This window comes from Arachis ipaensis, chromosome B1 (assembly GCF_059453495.1).
Source record: "Arachis ipaensis isolate K30076 ecotype BB chromosome B1, ASM5945349v1, whole genome shotgun sequence".
Classification (NCBI taxonomy): Eukaryota; Viridiplantae; Streptophyta; class Magnoliopsida; order Fabales; family Fabaceae; genus Arachis; species Arachis ipaensis.
In genome coordinates, this window is record NC_142436.1 from 142,375,502 (window position 1) to 142,396,160 (window position 20,659).

The 20,659-nt window shown below is 37.6% G+C and overlaps 3 protein-coding genes across 8 annotated transcripts; 2 read left to right on the forward strand and 1 right to left on the reverse strand.

Annotated features, from left to right (window-relative positions):
- The first annotated feature begins 8,734 nt into the window (after nucleotides 1-8,734).
- LOC107637427 (uncharacterized) lies at nucleotides 8,735-15,834 on the forward strand. 6 transcript variants are annotated; one of them, XM_021104230.2, is made up of 6 exons: nucleotides 8,735-8,955; nucleotides 9,179-9,334; nucleotides 9,437-13,156; nucleotides 13,258-14,318; nucleotides 14,427-15,246; nucleotides 15,362-15,834. In XM_021104230.2, the coding sequence occupies exons 3-6, from the start codon at nucleotides 12,241-12,243 to the stop codon at nucleotides 15,697-15,699; spliced, it is 3,135 nt and encodes a 1,044-aa protein (XP_020959889.2). In that variant the 5' UTR covers nucleotides 8,735-8,955; nucleotides 9,179-9,334; nucleotides 9,437-12,240; the 3' UTR covers nucleotides 15,700-15,834. The 6 variants fall into 6 exon arrangements, with proteins under 6 accessions (XP_020959889.2, XP_020959881.2, XP_020959886.2 ...); XM_021104222.2 differs by having other exon boundaries at nucleotides 9,437-12,016; nucleotides 12,117-13,156; nucleotides 13,258-15,246; XM_021104227.2 differs by having other exon boundaries at nucleotides 9,437-9,914; nucleotides 10,899-13,156; nucleotides 13,258-15,246.
- LOC107613644 (glucose-6-phosphate/phosphate translocator 1, chloroplastic-like) lies at nucleotides 10,677-11,879 on the reverse strand. The gene is made up of 4 exons (XM_088503152.1): nucleotides 11,876-11,879; nucleotides 11,291-11,720; nucleotides 10,966-11,179; nucleotides 10,677-10,688 (listed from the first exon to the last, which is right to left on the reverse strand). The coding sequence occupies exons 1-4, from the start codon at nucleotides 11,877-11,879 to the stop codon at nucleotides 10,677-10,679; spliced, it is 660 nt and encodes a 219-aa protein (XP_088359278.1).
- Nucleotides 15,835-17,983: 2,149 nt separating the features above from the next.
- On the forward strand, nucleotides 17,984-18,967 carry LOC107613655 (uncharacterized). Its single transcript, XM_016315749.2, has 2 exons — nucleotides 17,984-18,065; nucleotides 18,144-18,967. The coding sequence occupies exons 1-2, from the start codon at nucleotides 17,984-17,986 to the stop codon at nucleotides 18,965-18,967; spliced, it is 906 nt and encodes a 301-aa protein (XP_016171235.2).
- The last annotated feature ends 1,692 nt before the right edge of the window (nucleotides 18,968-20,659 follow it).

The window sequence follows — 20,659 nt, forward strand, 5'->3', positions numbered from 1 at the left end:
AACCGCTTTTGATTAAGATGTAACTTCTCATTTTAACAAAATTACTTCAATTATGTGCATTGCGAATTGGGATCGTGTTTCATCCGTACATACTATAGTTATTTTTTCAAGAAAAAAAAGGAAGGCCTAGGTTAGAGATTTATTTCATATATATATTTGTTTTAAGTAAAGATAAAAAATGATTTTTTTTTTTTGGAGTGTCATACACGATTTGCTAAAATATGGTGGCTTTTTGTTAAATTTCCTTGGTATAGGAGCCATTATGCTAAAAGAGAAACCGTAGAAGGTATTAAATGAATTATTAGGCAAAGCACAATCAAATGACAAAAAAAATTTCAAAATATATGAACAAAATTTTTTTCATTTTTATCACATTTTATTTCAGCACATACTTTCTTTTTTTTTTAGTTGAGATTTAATAGTTAGTAAATAAATATTTTTTAGTTTAATTGATAATATTTTTATAAGAGTAAAGTATCGTTTTTGTCCCCAACGTTTGTGGTAAATCCTATTTGTGTCCCTAACGTTTAAATCGTCCTATTTGTATCCCTAACGTTTGTAAAAGTAATTTAATGTTATTCTGCCATCAATTACAAATCTTGAGCGCTTTAGTTTGAGTTTTAAAAATCTCTTCTTGAAGTTAGAATATAAATGTCTGAGATAGAATCGATGATCTACTCCGAAAAATAGCTCATCAAATGTTGAAACTAATTCCTACAACATTTACATAATTCACTTTTCTAGGGACATATTTGAATCTAAACACAAATAGTGGGTATAATATTAAAATCGAACACATCCAAGTGAGACCTAATTGAGAATGAATACATCCAAGTGAAAATAATTGAAAAATATAATCTGATTTGTTAGTATAATTGATAGTAAGATAACATTGAATCACTTTTATAAACGTTAAGGATACAAATAGGACAATTTAAACGTTAGGGACACAAATAGGATTTACCCCAAACGTTGGGAACAAAAACAATACTTTACTCTTTTTATAAATAGAATAATTTTTGTATTATATAAAAATAACAACTTCAATATATATTTTTCATTTTTTTAATCTTATTTCTATTTTTTTGTTATGGTATCAAAACACTCAAAACTTTGTTAATACCCATTAATAGTGAAAATTTTTTTTGAAGTAAAAGAACTCAACACAATAAAGTGGAGCAACAGAATAGAAAAAAACTTAACAGCAAGTATAACAATTTAACACATGGTCATTTTCAGCATTACATCAACAACTGTTAGGATCAATTCTAATCTATTCTTTGTAACTCATAAGCGACCTATTGATAACTTCCGTTATTCCTGCTTCTTAACTTTTAAAAATTTTGTTATTCCTTTTCATCCATATATGCCAAAACCCAATAACAAAACTCTCGCAATGGATGACAACACTTTAAATCCTTCTCAAAATTCAAACCGTCCTTACTATATACATCCAAGTCAGAGTCCTACTTCAATTCTTATTTTTTTCAGTATGGCTTTTGATAAGTTTAATTTCCGCTCTGTTAGGAAAAACTCAATAAAGGTTCAAAAACAAGAACCTATTTAACAGCAGAAGCACCAGAAATAATTTTTCCACAACCTGTGCAATTAAATAGGTAATATGAAAGATACTCCAAGCAACAATTATAATGGCAGAAATTAAATAATCAGACACCAGAATTTTTAACGTGGGAAAACCCCCAAAAGAGGGACAAAAAACCCACGGGACCTAGTCCAGAAAAATCTTTCACTATCAGAAAAATGGGTACACAAACAGTCTTCCTAGTGACACTAGGGCATCTCAACAATCAACAAAATACATCATCAAAACTGATGGAATCAACATAAACCCTCCACAAAGTGGGTATCTCAAATCAGGCAAAAGAGAAGACAATACCACAAGCAAGTTATATCCTAATGTTCATCTCTACACCAGGAATAACATACTAAAATTACATAAGAAATGGAGCAAGTTTACCAAGTCAATGTGATCAAGGTTAGCATGCTCTTTTTCCCCAAATTCCCTTCTTCTCTCGACGCCGAAAAACCCTTGCTTCGTTGCTTTCAATTTCAAAAGAAAGCTTCACTCTCTCTTCCGTGGCTTATGCCACTTTCTCTGTTTATTTCTTTTTTTTTAATAAGATGTGGGCCCCACTTAGTTGGGGACCCACCAACAAATCTCTCCCTCACCAACTCAAGTGGGGATAGGCTGCTCCACCAAGCCCGCCTTCTCTTTGCAGTAATCAAACTTCACTGCAGGTAAACTCTTAGTCATCATATCTGAACTATTATCATCAGTATGGATCTTATCTAGTGCATATGACTTCATCTCAAGCGCTTGACGTATCCAATGATACCTCACCTCTATGTGCTTCGATCTGGAATGAAACGTTGGATTCTTACTGAGATGGATAGCACTCTGACTGTCACAGAATAACACAAACTTCTCTTGATTGATGCCTAACTCTTGTAGAAATTTCTTCATCCACAAGAGTTCCTTAGAAGGTTCAATAACAGTAATGTATTCTGCCTCTGTAGTAGACAAAGCAACACATTTCTGAAGTCGAGATTGCCACGACACAGCTCCCCCTGCAAAAGTCATCATATAACCAGAAGTAGACTTCCTTGAATCAAGATCCCCAGCCATATCTGCATCTGTGTAACCATCCAACACAGGTTGGCCACTCCCAAAGCATAAACAAACTCTGGAAGTACCATTAAGGTATCTGAAAATCCACTTCACTGCTTGTCAGTGTTCCTTTCCAGGATTAGAGAGAAACCGACTAACAACTCCAACTGCATGAGCAATATCCGGCCTGGTGCAAACCATAGCATACATCAAACTGCCAACTGCAGATGCATATAGAATCTTCTTCATTTCTGCTTTCTCTTTCTCACTTGTAGGACATTGCTGCGAACTCAGCTTGAAATGACTAGCAAGTGGAGTACTAACAGGTTTGGAATTACTCATGCTAAACCTCTCTAAAACCATTTCAATGTACTTCTGCTGCGACAACCATAGTTTCCCATTCTTCCTGTCACGAGTGATACTCATGCCAAGGATTTTCTTTGCAGGACCCAAATCCTTCATAGCAAAGGATCTATTCAAGTCTTTCTTAAGACTTTCAATCTTCTTAGTGTCATGACCAACAATCAACATGTCATCAACATAAAGCAAGAGAATTATAAAATCACCATCAGAAAATTTCTTAACATAGACACAAGGATCAGAAGAAGTCTTACTATACCCATGACCTTCCATGAAGGAATCAAACTTTGTGTACCACTGCCTTGGCGCTTGCTTCAGCCCATATAAGCTCTTCTTCAACTTGCATACAAGATGCTCCTTTCCTTTAACCTCAAAACTCTCTGGTTGCTCTATGTAAATTTCTTTATCTATGTCACCGTGAAGGAATGCAGTCTTCACATCAAGCTGCTCAACCTCTAAATTCAAGCTAGCCGCCAATCCAAGCACAACTCGAATAGAGGACATCTTCATAACTGGAGAGAAAATCTCCTCAAAATCAATACATTTCTTTTGCTCAAAGCCTTTCACAACCAATCGAGCTTTGTACCTTGGCCGTGAGACATTTTCATCTGCTTTCAACTTGAACACCCATTTATTCTTGAATGCTCTCTTACCCTTCGGCAACTTCACCAATTCAAAAGTATGATTCTCATGCAAGGATTTCATTTCTTCTTGCATGGCCTTCAACCAATCTTCCTTATGCTCATCAGACATAGCTTCCTGGTAGCTCTCTGGCTCCCCAGTCTCAGTGTTCATCACATACTCATGAGGAGAGTATTTCTGAGAAGGATGACGCTCTCTAGTAGATCTTCTCAATTCAGGCTCAACTGGTGGTTCAGGTAGAACTTCAACATCTGGAACCTCAGGTTGAGGTGCAGGTTCATCATGCAAATCATCACCATCATTATCAACTTGTACATCTCCCCCATCAACAGGAGGTCTAGTGGAAGGACCAGATTCATCATCAATAGAGCGTCTAACAGTTACTGTTGGCTTATCTATCTTCTCAAGATCTTCAATAGTTTGGTCTTCAAGAAAAATCACATCTTGGCTTCTAATTATCTTCTTGCTCACCGGATCCCATAATCTGTAACCAAAGTCTTCGTGACCATAACCCACGAAGATACACTACTTTGACTTTCCATCAAGTTTAGACCTTTCATCTCTTGGAATGTGAACAAAAGCCCTGCAGCCGAACACTCTCAAGTGACTATAGGAGACATCTTTTCCTCTCTAAACTTTCTCTGGGGCATCACCATTAAGTGGAACTGAATGAGAAAGGTTGATCAGATCTACTGTAGTCCTCATCGCTTCACCCCAAAAGGATTTAGGCAACTTTGCATGAGAGAGCATACACCTGACTTTGTCATTGATAGTGCGATTCATTCTCTCTGCAACTCCATTATGTTGAGGAGTCTTAGGAACCGTCTTCTCAACCTTGATCCCATGTCCTTTACAATACTCTTCAAATGGACCCCTATATTCACCACCATTATCTGTTTGAGTACATTTTAATTTTCTTCCTGTTTCTCTTTCAAAACACTTACATGAAAGTGTTTGAAGATTCCGAGCACCTGGTCTTTAGATTTCAAAATAAAAGCCCACACCTTTCAAGAATAATCATCAATAAAAGTAACAAAATATGATGCACCACCTAGTGTCTTAGCATCCATAGTGCAAACATCAGTGTGAACTAAATCTAGAACATGTGATCTCCTATGAGGTCCAGAATTATGAAATGATACTCTAGCATGCTTTCCAACAAAACAATGAGTGCAAGTATTTAAAGTTGTACCTTTCACTGGAAGTGAGTGCTTCTTGGCTAAGACGCTTAGTCCTTTCTCGCTCAAGTGACCAAGATGTATATGCCACAAATCAGAAGAGGAATCATTAGCTACATTCACATCTTCGTTGCACAACTTTGCTTGTAATCGGTAGAGAGTAGTAAGACTATTGTCTTCTCTAGCAACAATGAGAGCCCCTTTGGTAATCTTGCATTTTCCACTACCAAAGGAAGTGCAATACCCCTCTTGATCCAATGCCTTCACAGAAATAAGATTGAACTGCATATCTGGTGCATGACTAACATTTTTCAACTGCAATTTGCATCCCATGTTGGTTTCAAGCCACATATAACCCATACCAATGATATCACACACTCCTTTATTTCCCAATTTGATCTTGCCAAGATTTCCAGTAGTATAGGAAGTGAAAAATTCATGCCTCGGAATGACATGACATGAGGCACCAGAGTCCATAATCCAAGTGGAATCATCACAGACAAGATTCACATAATTTTCATCATATGTGATAAGAACATCTTCATAAACAATAGCAGCAGTTTCTTTATCACTATCTTTACCTTTGTCTTCGTTTCTTCCTCTTGATTGTTCTCTTTTCAAGAACCTACAATACCTCTTGATATGCCCCGACTTGCCACAATGGTGAAAAATGAACTCTTTTCTTGGCTTATACTTTCCTCTTGACTTGCTTTGACTCTCTGACCTGTCAGAACTGTGAGGTTTTCTACTTTGACTTCTCTCCCGTGACTCTGAAACAAGTGCTTCTGACTGGGAGGAGGCATTAGTCAAACCTCGCTCTCTTCTTCTGGCTTCTTCATTCAACATGCTCTCTTTAACCATTGCTAATGTCAACTTTCCTTTTGGAGCTGAGTTAGTCAGTGTCACAACCAGAACTTTCCAACTATCAGGCAAAGAGCTCAACAACAACAAGGCTTGCAACTCATCATTCAAAGTGATTTCATTATTTGTCAGTTGGTTTACCGTCTCTTGAAAAATGCTCAAGTGCTCCGGCATTGATTTACCTTCAACATATTTCATATTGACAAGCTTCCTGATCAAGAATGCTTTGTTTTGCACATTCTTCCTCTCATATAACTCCTTCAATTTCTTCCACATCTTCTCAGCATTCGTTTCGGTGTCAACATATGGATACACACTAAGATCAAGCCATTGCCTAATCAAAGCAACTGCCTTCCGATTCAGCTTCTTCCATTCAGCATCGTATTTAGTACCTTTGGATTTATCTCCCTCCACAGGATCATACAAGTCCTTACTATACAGCATATCTTCCATGAGGGTCTTCCAAATTGAATAATTTTGGGAATTCAATTTGACCATATTCGGTCCATGAATATTTTTCTCCATTTAATCAGCACATAGATAAACAACCAAAGCTCTAGATACCACTTTGTTGGGAAAAACTCAATAAAGGTTCAAAAACAAGAACCTATTTAACAGCGGAAGCACTAGAAATAATTTTTCCACAACCTATGCAATTAAATAGGTAATACCAAAGATACTCCAAGCAACAATTATAATGGTAGAAATTAAATAATCAGACACCAGAATTTTTAACGTAGGAAAACTCCCAAAAGAGGGACAAAAAACCCACGGGACCTAGTCCAGAATAATGGGTACACAAACAGTCTTCCTAATGACACTAGGGCATCTCAACAACCAACAAAATACATCATCAAAACTGATGGAATCAACATAAACCCTCCACAAAAGTGGGTATCTCAAATCAGGCAAAAGAGAAGACAATACCATAAGCAAGTTATATCCTAATGTTCATCTCTATACCAGGAATAACATACTAAAATTATATAAGAAATGGAGTAAGTTTACCAAGTCAATGTGATCAAGGTTAGCATGCTCTTTTTCCCCAAATTTCCTTCTTCTCTCGACGCCGAAAAACCTTGCTTCGTTGCTTTCAATTTCAAAAGAAAGCTTCACTCTCTCTTCCGTGGCTTATGCCACTTTTCTCTCTTTATTTTTTTTTAAAACTGTGGGCCCCACTTGGTTGGGGATCCACCAACACGCTCCTCCTGCAAATTATCCCCTCTCTTCATCTTGGGAAAGATGCAATAACTTAGTACTTTTTTGGCTCTTTCACTCAATATCTCCCTCAATCACACAAAATGTTATCTATCTTACCCCTGCTTCGTCTATTTGGCAAGATCTCCACAATCGTTTTTCTCAAGTAATACCACGGGAGTTGGTTATCATTTCCATAAGAATTAACGGATTAAGTAAGCAATAGTCAATTAATTATTCTAGTCAAACAATCAAAATTTGGTTTTTAGAAAGCTTTAAAACATAAACAGTAAAATAGGCAAAAGCAAACAGTAAATACTGAAAAGATGATATGATTAAAAGAGTTAAGATTCTAGAGATGTCGAGACTTAATCAATATTTTTCACCTTCCACCTTGATCATGCAAATATACATCTATGGAAAATCATTAATAATCAAACATCAATCTCTTGATAATTTGATTTCTCTTTAACCTAATTAATTGCTAATTTCTTAGTCAATTATTTAAGAAAGCGTAAAGTATCGTTTTTGTCCCCAACGTTTGGGGTAAGTCCTAAAGTTGTAAATCGACCTATTTAAATCCCAATGTTTTAAAATTGGCTCAATGTTGTCCTGCTGTTAGAGATCCGTTAACAGAATTGACGGCAGGATAAAATTGAGACGATTTTGAAACGTTAGGAACTTAAATAGGACGAAAACGTTGGGGATAAAAATGATACATAGAAATAAATTTTAATTTTATCCTTCAATAATATTAATTTTTTATGGTACATAATTATTCAATTATTTTTTAATCACATCTAAGTAAATTACACTTAATCACATTACTTTTATTCTAAATAAATTTATTTTTTATAATTTTACTCTTAAATATTTTTACTCATCATGAAATATTTGTAGAATGACTAGTACATAAACTTGCGAAAAAAAAATGATACATATATAATAAAGTATAAATTGTACCTTTTGTCTATAATGTATCGAAATTATTTAATGTTTAATTTAATTAAACTTTATTTTTAATTTTATTTTCAATAATATCAAATTTTTATGGTAGCTAATTATTCAATTATTTTTTTATTTTATTTTTAATTACATTATTTTTTTTAAGTAAATTTATTTTTTATTAAAAATAAAATAAAAAAATAAAATAAGTAATTATTTGACGTAAAAAAATTAAAATTATTAAAGAAAAGATTAAAATTTATTAAAAATTAAAATGATTGGAATTATTAAAAAAAAGATTTTTTTAGAATTTTTAATAAATTTTAAAAATTATTAAAAATTATTAAAATCTTTTTTTTAATAATTCCAATCATTTTAATTTTTAATAAATTTTAATCTTTTCTTCAATAATTTTGACTTTTTCACGACAAATAATTATTTAATTTTGTTCTTAACAAAAAATAAATTTACTTAGAAAAAAATAATGTGATTAAAAATAAAATAAAAAAATAATTGAATAACTATGTACCGTAAAAAATTGATATTATTAAAGGATAAAATTAAAATTTATTTCTATGTATCGTTTTTATCCCCAACGTTTTCGTCATATTTAAGTCCCTAACGTTTCAAAATCGTCTCAATTTTGTCCAGCCGTCAATTCTGTTAACGACAACAATGAGCCAATTTTAAAACGGTAGAAGACGATTTAAAATATTAGGGACAATTTTAGGACTTATCCAAAGATAAAAACAATACTTTACTCTTTAAAAAAAGAGTTAAACCCGTTCATTGATTTATATATTACAAAATTCATAAGAATTTTCTCTAGTTTGATTCGATGTTACCTATCAAATTTAGTTTCAAAACTTAAGAACTTTGAGAATAAGTTTTCAAACTTAATTTAAGTAAAACATGTGTCACTGCTGACAGTACTAACATTACTCTTTTCTCCATGCCTTATTCAGCCGGGCCTTATCAACAAATGCAACAGGGTCCGTGTCTGAACTTGCATCAGTCTCCTATGAGTGGAAACAACACTGATAGGGAAGGTTTATCACCTCCATTAGGGCTAGGGGGGAGGAATGATCTTGCAGGAGACATAGGGGATCCATTAGAAAAGCAATTCGAATTCCCTATGAACAGGTATTTTCTGTTTCTTGTGTTCATCAAAAGCATTGATATATTTGTTTAGTTAGGCGTGTTCCATGTAGTGTTATATTTTATATAAATAGTATTTAGCCAATCATATTCTTCATGTGTCTATGACAAACTAAAAAATAGTGTGTAATAACTATGTGTTTATAGCTAATTAGGACTGCTGCTTTTTCTAATAGATTATATTGTGGCTTGTATGCGCTTTTTTCAGGAGTGATGATGAGGATGAGTATGGTGTATATCAGTTGGACTCCGAGATGAGACATTATCCTCAGGTGAATATCCTCGCTTGTTGATCGTTGGAGGGGCTCTTGAGTACCAGCGTGTTGCTAATCTGTTGTCTAGTGTAGATACCTTATTACAGCAGGTTTTAATTGCGATCCATTTATTTATTTATTAACTTGCTCATGTTGTGGTGCAAATGCTATTATCACGAGTTCATGTTAATGGATTTACATTCTCTGTATAGGAAATGGACCATCTGAATCTTTGCAATCTGCATCATGTATCAGCCATACAACTGCCTTTTATTCTTCCATTGTCGCTTCTGGAAATGCAATTCCAGGTTCATACAATGAGAAAATTCTTCCTAGCAAATACACAAATGACTCCACACAACCCCTGGAGGAGGAAACTCCTGAAGTGAACAACTCTTTGGGAATCATGAATGATCCTACTGTAAATGGTTATTGACCTGCAGAGAAATTAGATCATGGCATCAATAGATTTTGTAATATCCATTTCATTGTATTTCAGTGGCTGCATTGTCAATAATAAGAACTCTTTAATAATAAGAACTTGAGTTTTCTTAAGTTTCTGATATATAAGAGTTCTCAAATTACCTGTTTTGGAACATAACACAGACATTTGGTCGTTCGTGGTGGGATGAAATTGTGCCAACTGTTGTGATGCCAACTGTTATGACAGGAGCCGAGCCTCATAATCAGGTATTATTCTTGCATTATGCGCCTTCCATTAATTGCAAAAAGACTTGATGGGATTTTTGCTTTTTGGGAAATAAGAGCTTGCATTGCAATCCTTGGAGGTATTCTTGGGTTCTTTACAAGATCTTTCCAAATTTGAAAGCTTAGTTTTTTGTAATTAAGACATTTGCACAATGTTGAACTATCCTCAAATGCTGTCATTGGGTGAGACTGCAAATTCATTAGTTCCACAAAAAAAAATGGAACTAGAAATTACTCAAACTTACAAAAACGAAAGGATATTTAATTTTAGGGTGTTTTGTATTCTTTGATAGTCATTGAGGTAATACTATAGAGAACTAGAGATAGAGACATATTTTTATAGTACTTTAAAGAAATAATTGTTCTATATGATTGAATATACACACAGCAAGCAAACTTTTTATACAGGCACAATTGCAATAATTAGCTTATTAGACCTACTCACAAATAGTTAGTGAGATCTAATCCAACAAATCCTCTTCTTTTTTGGTAAGTGTAACTAATTTTGGGCTATAGAAATCCTCATTAGTGTACTCACATTCCAGAGTTCGTTCTTAGTCCTTATTGAATCAGGTAAATTCTTCTCAACCTTAGATTACACGAAAGAAACGAAAATTTCGTCTACAATGACAAAGATCAAAACATGATTAGTAACATCAACTGTTCTCACTATCACTGACAGGCTCATAGTTCTAGCTCCATCCCTGAATAAGCATTCACTTAACTTAGCTTCTGAATTAGGCCTCACTGTTTTGCCTGTTCAAAGAAATAACATAAAAGCTCTCAGTTGTTGTGTTACATTTACAAATTAATAGTGTGACCCTAGTTGATCACTCATTAGACATTAAACCGTTCCATTTTATCCATTTTACTTGGCCGGCATAGATAAAATTGACAGTGACTATATATGGTTTTCCTGTGTTGTGTGCAATATGAAAAATTTCTCAATCATGGGTTTGATTTCAGTGTGTCTCTGAATATTCAAGTAGTACATAGCAAAGACAAACTAAAAATAGAGGAAATAAGAATGCACCTGTGAATAAAGGAAGGTGCCAAGAATTGCAATCGCAGCAGCAACTGCATTGGTGGGATGAATTGGCGTGTGGAAGATAAGAATGGAAGAGACAATTACTGAAATTCTCTTCATTGTGTTCCCTATGCTAAATGTGAAGGGAGATATTTGATCAAGAGACATGCAAGAGACTTGATTACACATGTGGTAGAACACACTCTGAGCAACTACCCACCTGAAAAAAGTTACAGCCGAAACGTCCTTAAGTATTTTTGACAAAGAAAATTGATCAGTTTAATATTTGATAGTAATAAGAAAAGAGGATTGATTAGTTAACTTTAGGGACATGAGCGAGCCTTGTGGCCCAGGAGATGAACATGATAAGAGAGCCGGCGGCGAGGGACAGAGAGTGGAAGTGAGCCAGGGGTATGGAAAAGCATTGAGAACCTTCTTGTTGTATATGTTGAAGACGACGTTGAGTGCCCACCATGTAGCGAAATACAAACCAATCTTGAGCTTCTGAGCTGCCTCTGATGTCTCTGCTGCTTGTGGCTGTGACTTATCTGCCTCATAGGCATGACACCCTGCAACCTTCCTTCTAGGTTTAGTTGACAATGTGAGGTTCTGAGTGCATGGAATAATGTAAAGTGGTTTATGGGAAGAGAAAGAGGGTAGTGCAGTGCTTTGTTGAAGATTTTGAATAGAGGGTGGTAACCTTGGAACAGGAACACGCTTTCTGCAGGAGAATGCAGCAGAGCCGGCGAGGGGTGAGGGTGCTGTGTAGTGTGTACTTTAAGGATGATATCATGGTGGTTTCTGATGGTGTAAAACAAAGAAGATGATGAGTTTGTAGATTTTCATATAATCAACAAAGGGTATTTGTATTTGTATATTTGATGAAACCAATGTGATGTGGATTCTTGTGTCTTACGCATTGATTACTGCGCGGAAGCCACATGAGCAACGGTTGACAAGTTTGTTAGCAAAGGTACTTTTGGAAGGTGACAAGATCGAAGAGGAAGAGATTTTAATGGAATATGGAGACGGATCTTCCTAGGGTGTCTTTTTAAGTGTAAGTTGGGCCAACGACTTAAAGTAGTCTTAGATCGTTAAGCACTGTTGCTAATCACGATTTTAATTCTCCTGGTAATTGGCTGATGCTGCGAACTCAGGTTCAGCTGCCACTTGGAGTACAAAGGAAGATCGACGAACAATGGAAAGGAATCTCTTCTCTCTCTCTCCACACACATATATATACAACGCAAAATGTTGCATTGAAGCAGAAGATAAGGTGCAATGAAAATGAAGTCCATCTTATATCCGACCCTGTTATCATTTCTGCATTGGCACGTGGCGGTGGTATCAGCTGCAAGGCTGAACATGGCTAGCGATGAATCGGCCTTGGTAGCCATGAGGGAGCATTTTAACTCCTTGGATCCCAACAATGTGCTCGCAAGCAACTGGTCTAGCAGTACCTCTGTTTGCAACTGGATTGGCGTCACCTGCGGCTCTTCCCACCGCAGAGTAACTGCCTTGAATCTCGCTTACATGGCTCTTGATGCTACCATCCCTCCGCATCTTGGAAACCTGTCATTCCTTTCTCTCTTGCTTCTTCGCAACAATAGCTTCCATGGTACTCTACCTGCTGAACTTGCTGGATTACGTAGACTGAGCATCATCAACCTCAGATTCAACAAATTCACAGGAAGCATCCCGTCCTGGTTTGAATTTCTACCCAAACTAGAATACCTGTTACTGAGAGGGAACAGTTTCTCTGGCACAGTCCCACACTTTCTGTTCAACATGACTTCCCTGCAATCGCTTGAACTTTCTGAAAACAAGTTTTGGGGTCCCTTACCTTCCAACATTTTCTTGTCTCCTTCGTTGCAATATGTGTATCTTACTCACAACCAAATTTCAGGAGCTATCCCTTCAGCTATCATCAACAGTTCGTTACTGCAGTTTATTGTCCTCGACTACAACCACCTATCCGGACAACTGCCGGAGAACATCTTCCACCATCTTCCAAACTTGAAAGGGCTTTACGTGACTAGTAATTCCTTATCCGGTGAACTTCCATGCAGTTTGTTCGATTGCAAGCAACTGCAATTTTTATCCTTATCCTACAACACCTTCGGTGGAAACATACCATCTGCCATCGGGAATTTGACAAGCCTCAAAGAGATCTATCTTGGCCATAACAATTTCAGAGGTATCGTATGTTATGCCAATATGACTCTGCGAATTGAGTTTGATTAACGTTATCGTTGTTTATACAATTTAACGTATCACATTGTTCGAATGTTGTGGCAGGTGCAATACCATATGAGTTTGGTAATCTACGTAGTTTAGAGATTCTGAGTCTTCCTTTCGCCAATGTGAGTGGCTACATTCCGCCGTCAATCTATAATATTTCTATCCTACGGGTAATTACTGTTACTGGAAATCATTTATCAGGCAGCCTCCCAGCAAGCCTAGGCTCCATGCTTCCAAAACTTGTTGGGCTGTACATGGGGATTAATTATCTCAGTGGAAGAATCCCAAGCTCCTTGTGCAATGCCACTATGCTTAATATCATAGATTTGTCTAACAATTCATTTTCTGGATACATTCCAGACATTTTTGGCAGCTTAAGAAGTCTCCAGTGGCTCAATCTTGGTGCAAATAATTTGACAAGTGATTCATCCGATTCAGAGCTAAGCATTATAAATTCTTTGACAAATTGTAGATTTCTCAAAACCTTGATATTTTATGAAAATCCATTGGATTCTATTCTTCCAATATCGGTAGGAAACCTTTCTACTTCTCTGGCCGACTTGGATCTTAAGGGTTGTTCAATGAGAGGCACCATTCCAGCAAGTATTGGCAACTTGAGCAGCTTGATAAACCTTGACCTTGGTGATAATAATTTTGTTGGAACCTTTCCTATTAGCATAGGGAAATTAATAAAGCTACAAGGCCTCTTTTTAGATGACAACCAATTGGAAGGATTTGTTCCGAATCAATTGTGTCAACTAACGAGCTTGTATTCATTTACCGTTAAAAGCAACAAGTTCTCTGGCCCTATACCTTCTTGCTTAAGCAATCTTACCTCATTAAGATGGCTTCGGCTTTCTTCAAATAAATTCAACTCAATACCTTCCACCTTGTGGGGGCTGTCCGATTTATTGCTTTTAGACTTATCTTCCAATAATTTAAGTGGATATCTCCCATTAGATAGTGGAAATCTAAAAGCCATAAGTTGGATTTATTTATCAGGAAATCAATTTTCAGGTAGCATCCCAAGAAGCCTCAGCAATCTTAGGAATTTGGTTCTTCTTACCTTAGCAAGAAACAAATTTGAAGGGCCCATTCCAGAATCATTTGGTCGTATGGTAAGTTTGGAACTCCTTGATTTATCAGAAAATAACTTGTCTGGTGTCATTCCCAAAACATTGGAGGCACTTGTATATCTGAAATATTTCAATGTTTCTCACAATAAGTTAAAAGGAAAAATCCCTGATGGAGGACCTTTTGCAAACTTCTCAGCTCAGTCGTTCATGGGGAATAAAGGATTATGTGGTGCTCCACGTTTCCAGTTTTCGGAATGTAAAATTGAAAAATCCAGAAGATGGAATGCACATATTGTGTTGACATATATTTTACCTGCAGCAATAGTTGCCACCCTTCTTGTGGCATTCCTTTGCATCCTAAAATTCCGGAAGCACAAGGTGGTCAACAATTCAGAGACGAATCAATCAGGAGCAAGATGGAGAAGAATATCATACTATGAAATTCAGCAAGCAACAGATAGGTTCAATGATGGCAACTTGCTTGGTGTAGGGAGTTTTGGAAGAGTGTATAAAGGAGTACTCTCAGATGGGACGAATGTTGCAGTGAAAGTGTTTAATCTGGGACTAGAAGGAGCATTCAGGAGTTTTGAAGCTGAATGTGAGATATTGCGCAGTGTCCGCCATCGAAACTTAACCAAAATCATTAGCAGCTGCAGCAACATGGACTTCAAGGCATTGATCCTAAGCTACATGCCTAATGGGAGTTTAGAGAGGTGGCTACACTCGGAACACCATGGCTTGAGTATGATCCAGAGGCTAAACATAATGATAGATGTTGCAGAAGCAATGGATTACCTGCATAATGGTGGTTCTGTACCAATTATACACTGTGATTTGAAACCCAGCAACATATTACTAGATGAAGACATGGTTGCCCACGTGACTGATTTTGGCATTGCAAAATTGCTGAGTGGGGATGACTCCATCACTCAAACCATGAATCTAGCCACAATAGGCTATATGGCCCCTGGTGAGTTTCTTATTTAATCTTATGCTTTATGTAATAAACCTTGATAGCAATCAGCTATGAATCTAATAAAATTTGTTTTGTTTTCCACTTTGATGTTTTTCTTCTTATTTTGTAGAATATGGACTTGAGGGAAGAGTGTCTAGGCAAGGTGATGTGTATAGCTATGGAATTTTACTTATGGAGACCTTCACACAGAAAAAACCCACTGATGAAATGTTTGTGGGAGAGTTTAGCATCAAAGAGTGGGTGAAAATGTCATGCCCTGATTCACTACTTGATATCGTTGATGCAAAATTATTGGTGGAAGAAGGAGAAACAGATACTAAACAGGACTGCTTGTTGTCTATAATGACTTTAGCTCTGAATTGCTCAGCTGAGTCTCCGGGTGAAAGGACAAGAATGAAAGACGCTATGAATGCTCTTAACAAGATTAAAAGATTACTCTTGAACTAAAATATATGCTTAAGTGTTAGGCTCAATTTACATATTTAGAATCATTTTTAGAAGTTCTAGTAACCCCTTTTCATTAAGATGTAACTTCTCATTTTAACAATTATATGCATTGCGAATTGGAATCGTGTTTCGGCTGATTTTTTCCTATATGGAAACAAGAAACGTGATGTGCAATGAAATGGAAGAGTGGAAAGAAATTCTACTGGTATGGTGTCAGAGAAAAAACGTAAGCTACGTTTTATCTTTGTTTTTTTTTTTCTTTTTTTTTGGTTCAGCAATTTAGATAAACGCAGGTTGCGTTTTATTGTTTTAATGGTTTTCAAATTTTTTTTAAAATTTTGATTGCGCCCAAATGCAACCTGCGTTTAATGAGGGCAGTATGTTATTTTTTTTTGAAATAATAAAACGCAGCTTGCGTTTTTTTTAGTTTGGCAGTCTTTTTTTTTTCGAACAAATAAAACGCAAGTTGCGTTTTTTGTGCGTCAGAAATTTTTTTTGAAAAGCCAAAAATGCAGGATGCGTTTGTTAAAAAAAATATATTTTAAGCAGGAACCCAACCTATAAATACGAAGCAAGATTCATTCAAAATACTTCATTGCACTTCTATTCCTCCTTTTCTTCTTTCTTTCATATATGTAACAGTTCTGAATTTTTTTGGTGTAAAAAAAATCGAGTTATGGAAGGTACTGCAAATTTGCGAGTGTATTATAACGGTGATATTATACCAAACACATACGAAGGAGTGAGTTTTCTTTGTCAATGTCCGTTGTCATTTGTTATATTGTGCACGATGAGTTTTGTAGAGTTGAAAAATGGTCTTTGTGATAACATACAAAATCACATTTCGAAAAAGGTGAGCAATATTTTATACAGGAATCATGTACAAGTATTTGGTGGGCTGATACAGTTTCAAATAATGCCCATCACGGATGACGCCAACATGCAGCAGATGTTCTGTATTTATCAACAAATCCGATTTCACGTGCCGATGATAGAGCTGTACGTTGAGTTCGAACAGCATTCGAGCCTGGACGTGGCCGGCGAGGAGGTCGATGTTGATGAGTGCGGGGACCTAGATTGGGAAGAAGATAACAACGATAGTGAAGAGGAGTTCGAAGCCAACTATGAAGTCGATGACGAAAACGATGACGGAGACTTGGCAGGCAATTCGGTGATGCAGAATGAAGCGGCCTCGATTGTAAGCCGGCACCCGTTTGGTGTTCCATCTTTTATGCGGACTTTGGATCTCGAACCAATGCATGCCCCGAAATTTCCTGAGTATGCGAATAAGGGTATGTTATGATTATTAATTCAAGTTACCATTAGTGTACATTTTATTTGCCTTGTCTGTGTAATGGTGGTGCGCATGTTGTAGGTGAAGGCAACGTTGCGGCGGAAGATGGTGAGTTTAATGTCGGAATGGAATTTGGCTCTAGAGAGTCGGTGATATCTGCAATCAAAAGCTACACTATTTCTAAAGGAGTTAATTACACTGTGTATGAGTCTGAGCCGCAGACATTCTATGCGAAATGCAAGGGTTATGGTGCCGGGTGCGACTGGCTTATCCGAGCTAGCTTGATTCGAAAGAAAGCTTGTTGGGAGATCAGGAGATACAATGGCAAACACACGTGCAGCATGGGCACGATCTCACGCCAAGTTAGACTCAGACACAATTGCAGATGCCATTAGGCCGTTGGTCGAAGCAGACCCATCGATAAAGGTGAAGTCTATTATTACAGAAGTTCAATCCAGGTTCAACTACACTGTTAGTTACCGCAAGGCTTGGTTGACAAAGCAGAAATCCGTCGTAAAAGTTTTCGGTGATTGGAAAGTTTCTTACCAGACTCTGCCGGTATGGTTGAAAGCAATGACTGCAAAGATGCCGAGGTCTCGTGTCCAGATAAAGACGCTCCCCGTTTACCGTGAGAGTGAGGAGGTTCAAGGTGTAAGAGTTTTGCATCGCGTTTTTTGGAGTTTCTATCCATGTATAGTAGCCTTCCGACATTGCAAGCCACTGGTGCAGGTTGATGGCACACACTTGTACAGAAAATATAAAGGTGCACTTCTAGTTGCCATTGCACAAGATGGGAATCAAAACATTGTACCTGTTGCATTTGCAATAGTCGAGGGTGAGACGGCAGACGCGTGGGAGTTTTTCCTAACCAACTTGCGGAGATATGTTGTTACCATTGATGGCGTCGGCATTATTTCTGACCGTCATAACTCCATCGACGCAGCAATAGCTCGCAGTAACGGTGCATGATCACCACCAAGAGCGTAGCATATGTTCTGCATCAGGCACATCGGGTCCAACTTCTTAAGGAGGTTTAAGGCTTCGTATTTGCATAAACTTGTGGTTAATACAGGTATTTGATTTTGCTGATATGATTCTATTCACAATAATTTTGTGGCATTTTCTTATGATTAAATGGTTTGTATAACAGGATATTCGAGGACGGAACAGGAGTACAACAAGAACTACCAAAGGCTTCAAGAGCGAGGTGAGGCATACATGCACTGGTGTGATGAGATCGGTGTTGATAGATGGGTGTTGGCATTCGACGGGGGTCATCGTTGGGGACATATGATGACAAACTTGGTAGAGTGCATAAATTCTGTCATGAAAGGTGCACGCAACCTTCCTGTGACTGCCATTGTTAGGTTTACTTTCTATCGGCTAAACGAGTTGTTCACTCGGAAGAGCGCCGAGGCTCATGAGCATGTCCGCAATGGATTCACGTATTCAGAATTTGCCACCAAAAGAGTAGAAGAAAGTTTTCGACGTGCAGGAAGCATTGTGGTCAATCGGTTCGACAGGCGCAACGAGGTGTTTGAGGTTCGCGAAATGCCAGATGGTTCCATTTACACTATTAATCTCGCACAACGACACTGCGACTGTGGCCATTTCCAAGTCGAGCGACTTCCATGTCGCCACGTCCTTGCATGTTGCGCTAACCAGCGTCTTGATTGGCAAGTATATGTGCATGATGTGTACAAGATGTCCAAAATTTGCAAGGTCTATAGAGGCGAGTTTGTCCCGATGGGTGACCCATCTACGTGGGCTCCATATGAAGGAGCGAAGGTGATCGCGAACTGGACATTGAGGCGCACAATCAAAGGAAGACCCAAATCAACCCGCTACTTGAATGAGATGTATTCGCGTGACATGCGTGGTTCTCGCCGGTGTACTACATGTGGTAAGGAGGGACATAGCCGGAGCCGATGTCCACAGCACGCAGGTCCAAGCTCTACCGGGGGTCAATCGTGATTAAGCCTTTTGCATGTTAACGCATTTTAAACTAGTCAGTAACTTTGTATGTAACTTTTTATGACCTATTTAACTTTTCATGTAAATTTTTTTGTGCCTTCATTACTTAGTTCTAACTAGTGTGTAAGCTTTTTTATGTTTTTGTGCATTTTACTTATGTCTTTGTGCATTTTATTTATATATGCATTAAATAATAACTACGAATGTAGTTAAATTCTGCAACACACGGAACTGAAACAGAAATATACTATACAAATCTAAGTACATAGTAATATATACAATGACTAATAGAAATATCTAAACATACTATACGATCTACATTACTGAATGAAAACATAAATTGAAACAGACTGAACTAAAAAGCAATAACCTGCTTCCTGGGCGCCTTCTTCGCATACTGCGATGGGGTGTATTTGTCCCGGGGCGCAGTCTGTGTCCGTAAATTATACCGATGACCTTGAGATATACTGGCGTCACCAACACCGACATCTGGCATGCTGGCACCGCCAGCGTCGACATAACCGGAACTACTCATACCCAGAGCACTATAACCACCATAATGAGACTCGTGCTGGAGGTCATGTCCCAGAAATCCCTCTTCCGGCTGCGGGTACTCATTCAAGTCGAACAACTCGGTGCGCGGCGGTGCGGAAGGACAAGGAGGATCTACATGCCCCGACGATCGATCCATGTCGAAGTCACTGGCATGACCTGATGTCGCACGACGACCAATAGACGGCTCACTACCAACAGGCCCTTGCTGCCCTAGCGCTAGAAAGAGATGAGATGTCTCTCTCATGAGCCGAGAGAAGCTGATCGAATCAAGCCCACCCAACAGACTAAACTGACCATTAGCTGGAATTACCAGCTGTGGTATGTAGGGATCCGCTACCTGATGTTGTTGTGGTTCAGGTATGTACGGTTGTTGCTCCTGATATACCGGAAACTGTTGGGCATATGCTGGCCCCTGAACGTGCTACTCGTATGCCGGCACCTGATAATGCTGCTCATATGCCGGCATCATAAATGGTTGCTCAAATGCCGGCATCTAGAAGTGGTGGTCATGTGCCGGCACCTAAATGAAAATGAATGCCACTAATAAATAATGGTAACAGTAATGATAATAAGTAGAGGAAGTAATATTAATACTAATAGACCTTAATGATACCTGAAACCCTTGGTCATACGCCGGATCCTGATGCTGAGGTCCAGCTGGTTGTGGTGGACCTTCTTGTTGTGCGTTGGCGTCGGCTTGTTCACCTGCAACTCTATCTGACAGCTGTAGGTGACCCCCGTACTGCTGTGTGTACCAGTCATAGTACAATGGGAGGGGATGGAAGTCGACAATCTCGTCCCCGACTTCCAGTGAGTTATAGCGGCCATAACGCCACATGTCAAGCCATTTCTTGGTCCGGTCTCTCCAGTCATGATGCTGGGCACCGCTCAAATGCCTGTGATGAGTTTGGAAAATTCTAAATTAATATTTGTGATGACTAAACATTATTAAAATAATTAATTACAAAATTATTAATTTGATTTTTATCTAACATATGTTAATTAATAATTTTGTGTTGCAGGTTTTATAATTGGGCCGAAAATAAAATATAATTGCAACAAGCCCAAGTGTGATTTTATTTCTAATTCAGCTTTGATTCAAAAAAATGTTCAAAGAAGTATGGCTGAATTGTTGTG

What these genes read in the sequence shown, in the direction of transcription:
- LOC107613655 (XM_016315749.2), top strand. Translation starts at nt 17,984, where the DNA reads ATGTTCTGCATCAGGCACATCGGGTCCAACTTCTTAAGGAGGTTTAAG. An exon ending in TAAACTTGTGGTTAATACAG is followed by an intron (nt 18,066 to 18,143) that starts GTATTTGATTTT and finishes TTTGTATAACAG; the next exon opens with GATATTCGAGGACGGAACAG.
- LOC107613644 (XM_088503152.1), bottom strand. An exon ending in GGGCCACAAGGCTCGCTCAT is followed by an intron (nt 11,180 to 11,290) that starts GTCCCTAAAGTT and finishes AACTTTTTTCAG; the next exon opens with GTGGGTAGTTGCTCAGAGTG.
- LOC107637427 (XM_088502000.1), top strand. Translation starts at nt 12,241, where the DNA reads ATGAAAATGAAGTCCATCTTATATCCGACCCTGTTATCATTTCTGCAT. An exon ending in TGGCCATAACAATTTCAGAG is followed by an intron (nt 13,157 to 13,257) that starts GTATCGTATGTT and finishes ATGTTGTGGCAG; the next exon opens with GTGCAATACCATATGAGTTT. An exon ending in AATAGGCTATATGGCCCCTG is followed by an intron (nt 15,247 to 15,361) that starts GTGAGTTTCTTA and finishes CTTATTTTGTAG; the next exon opens with AATATGGACTTGAGGGAAGA.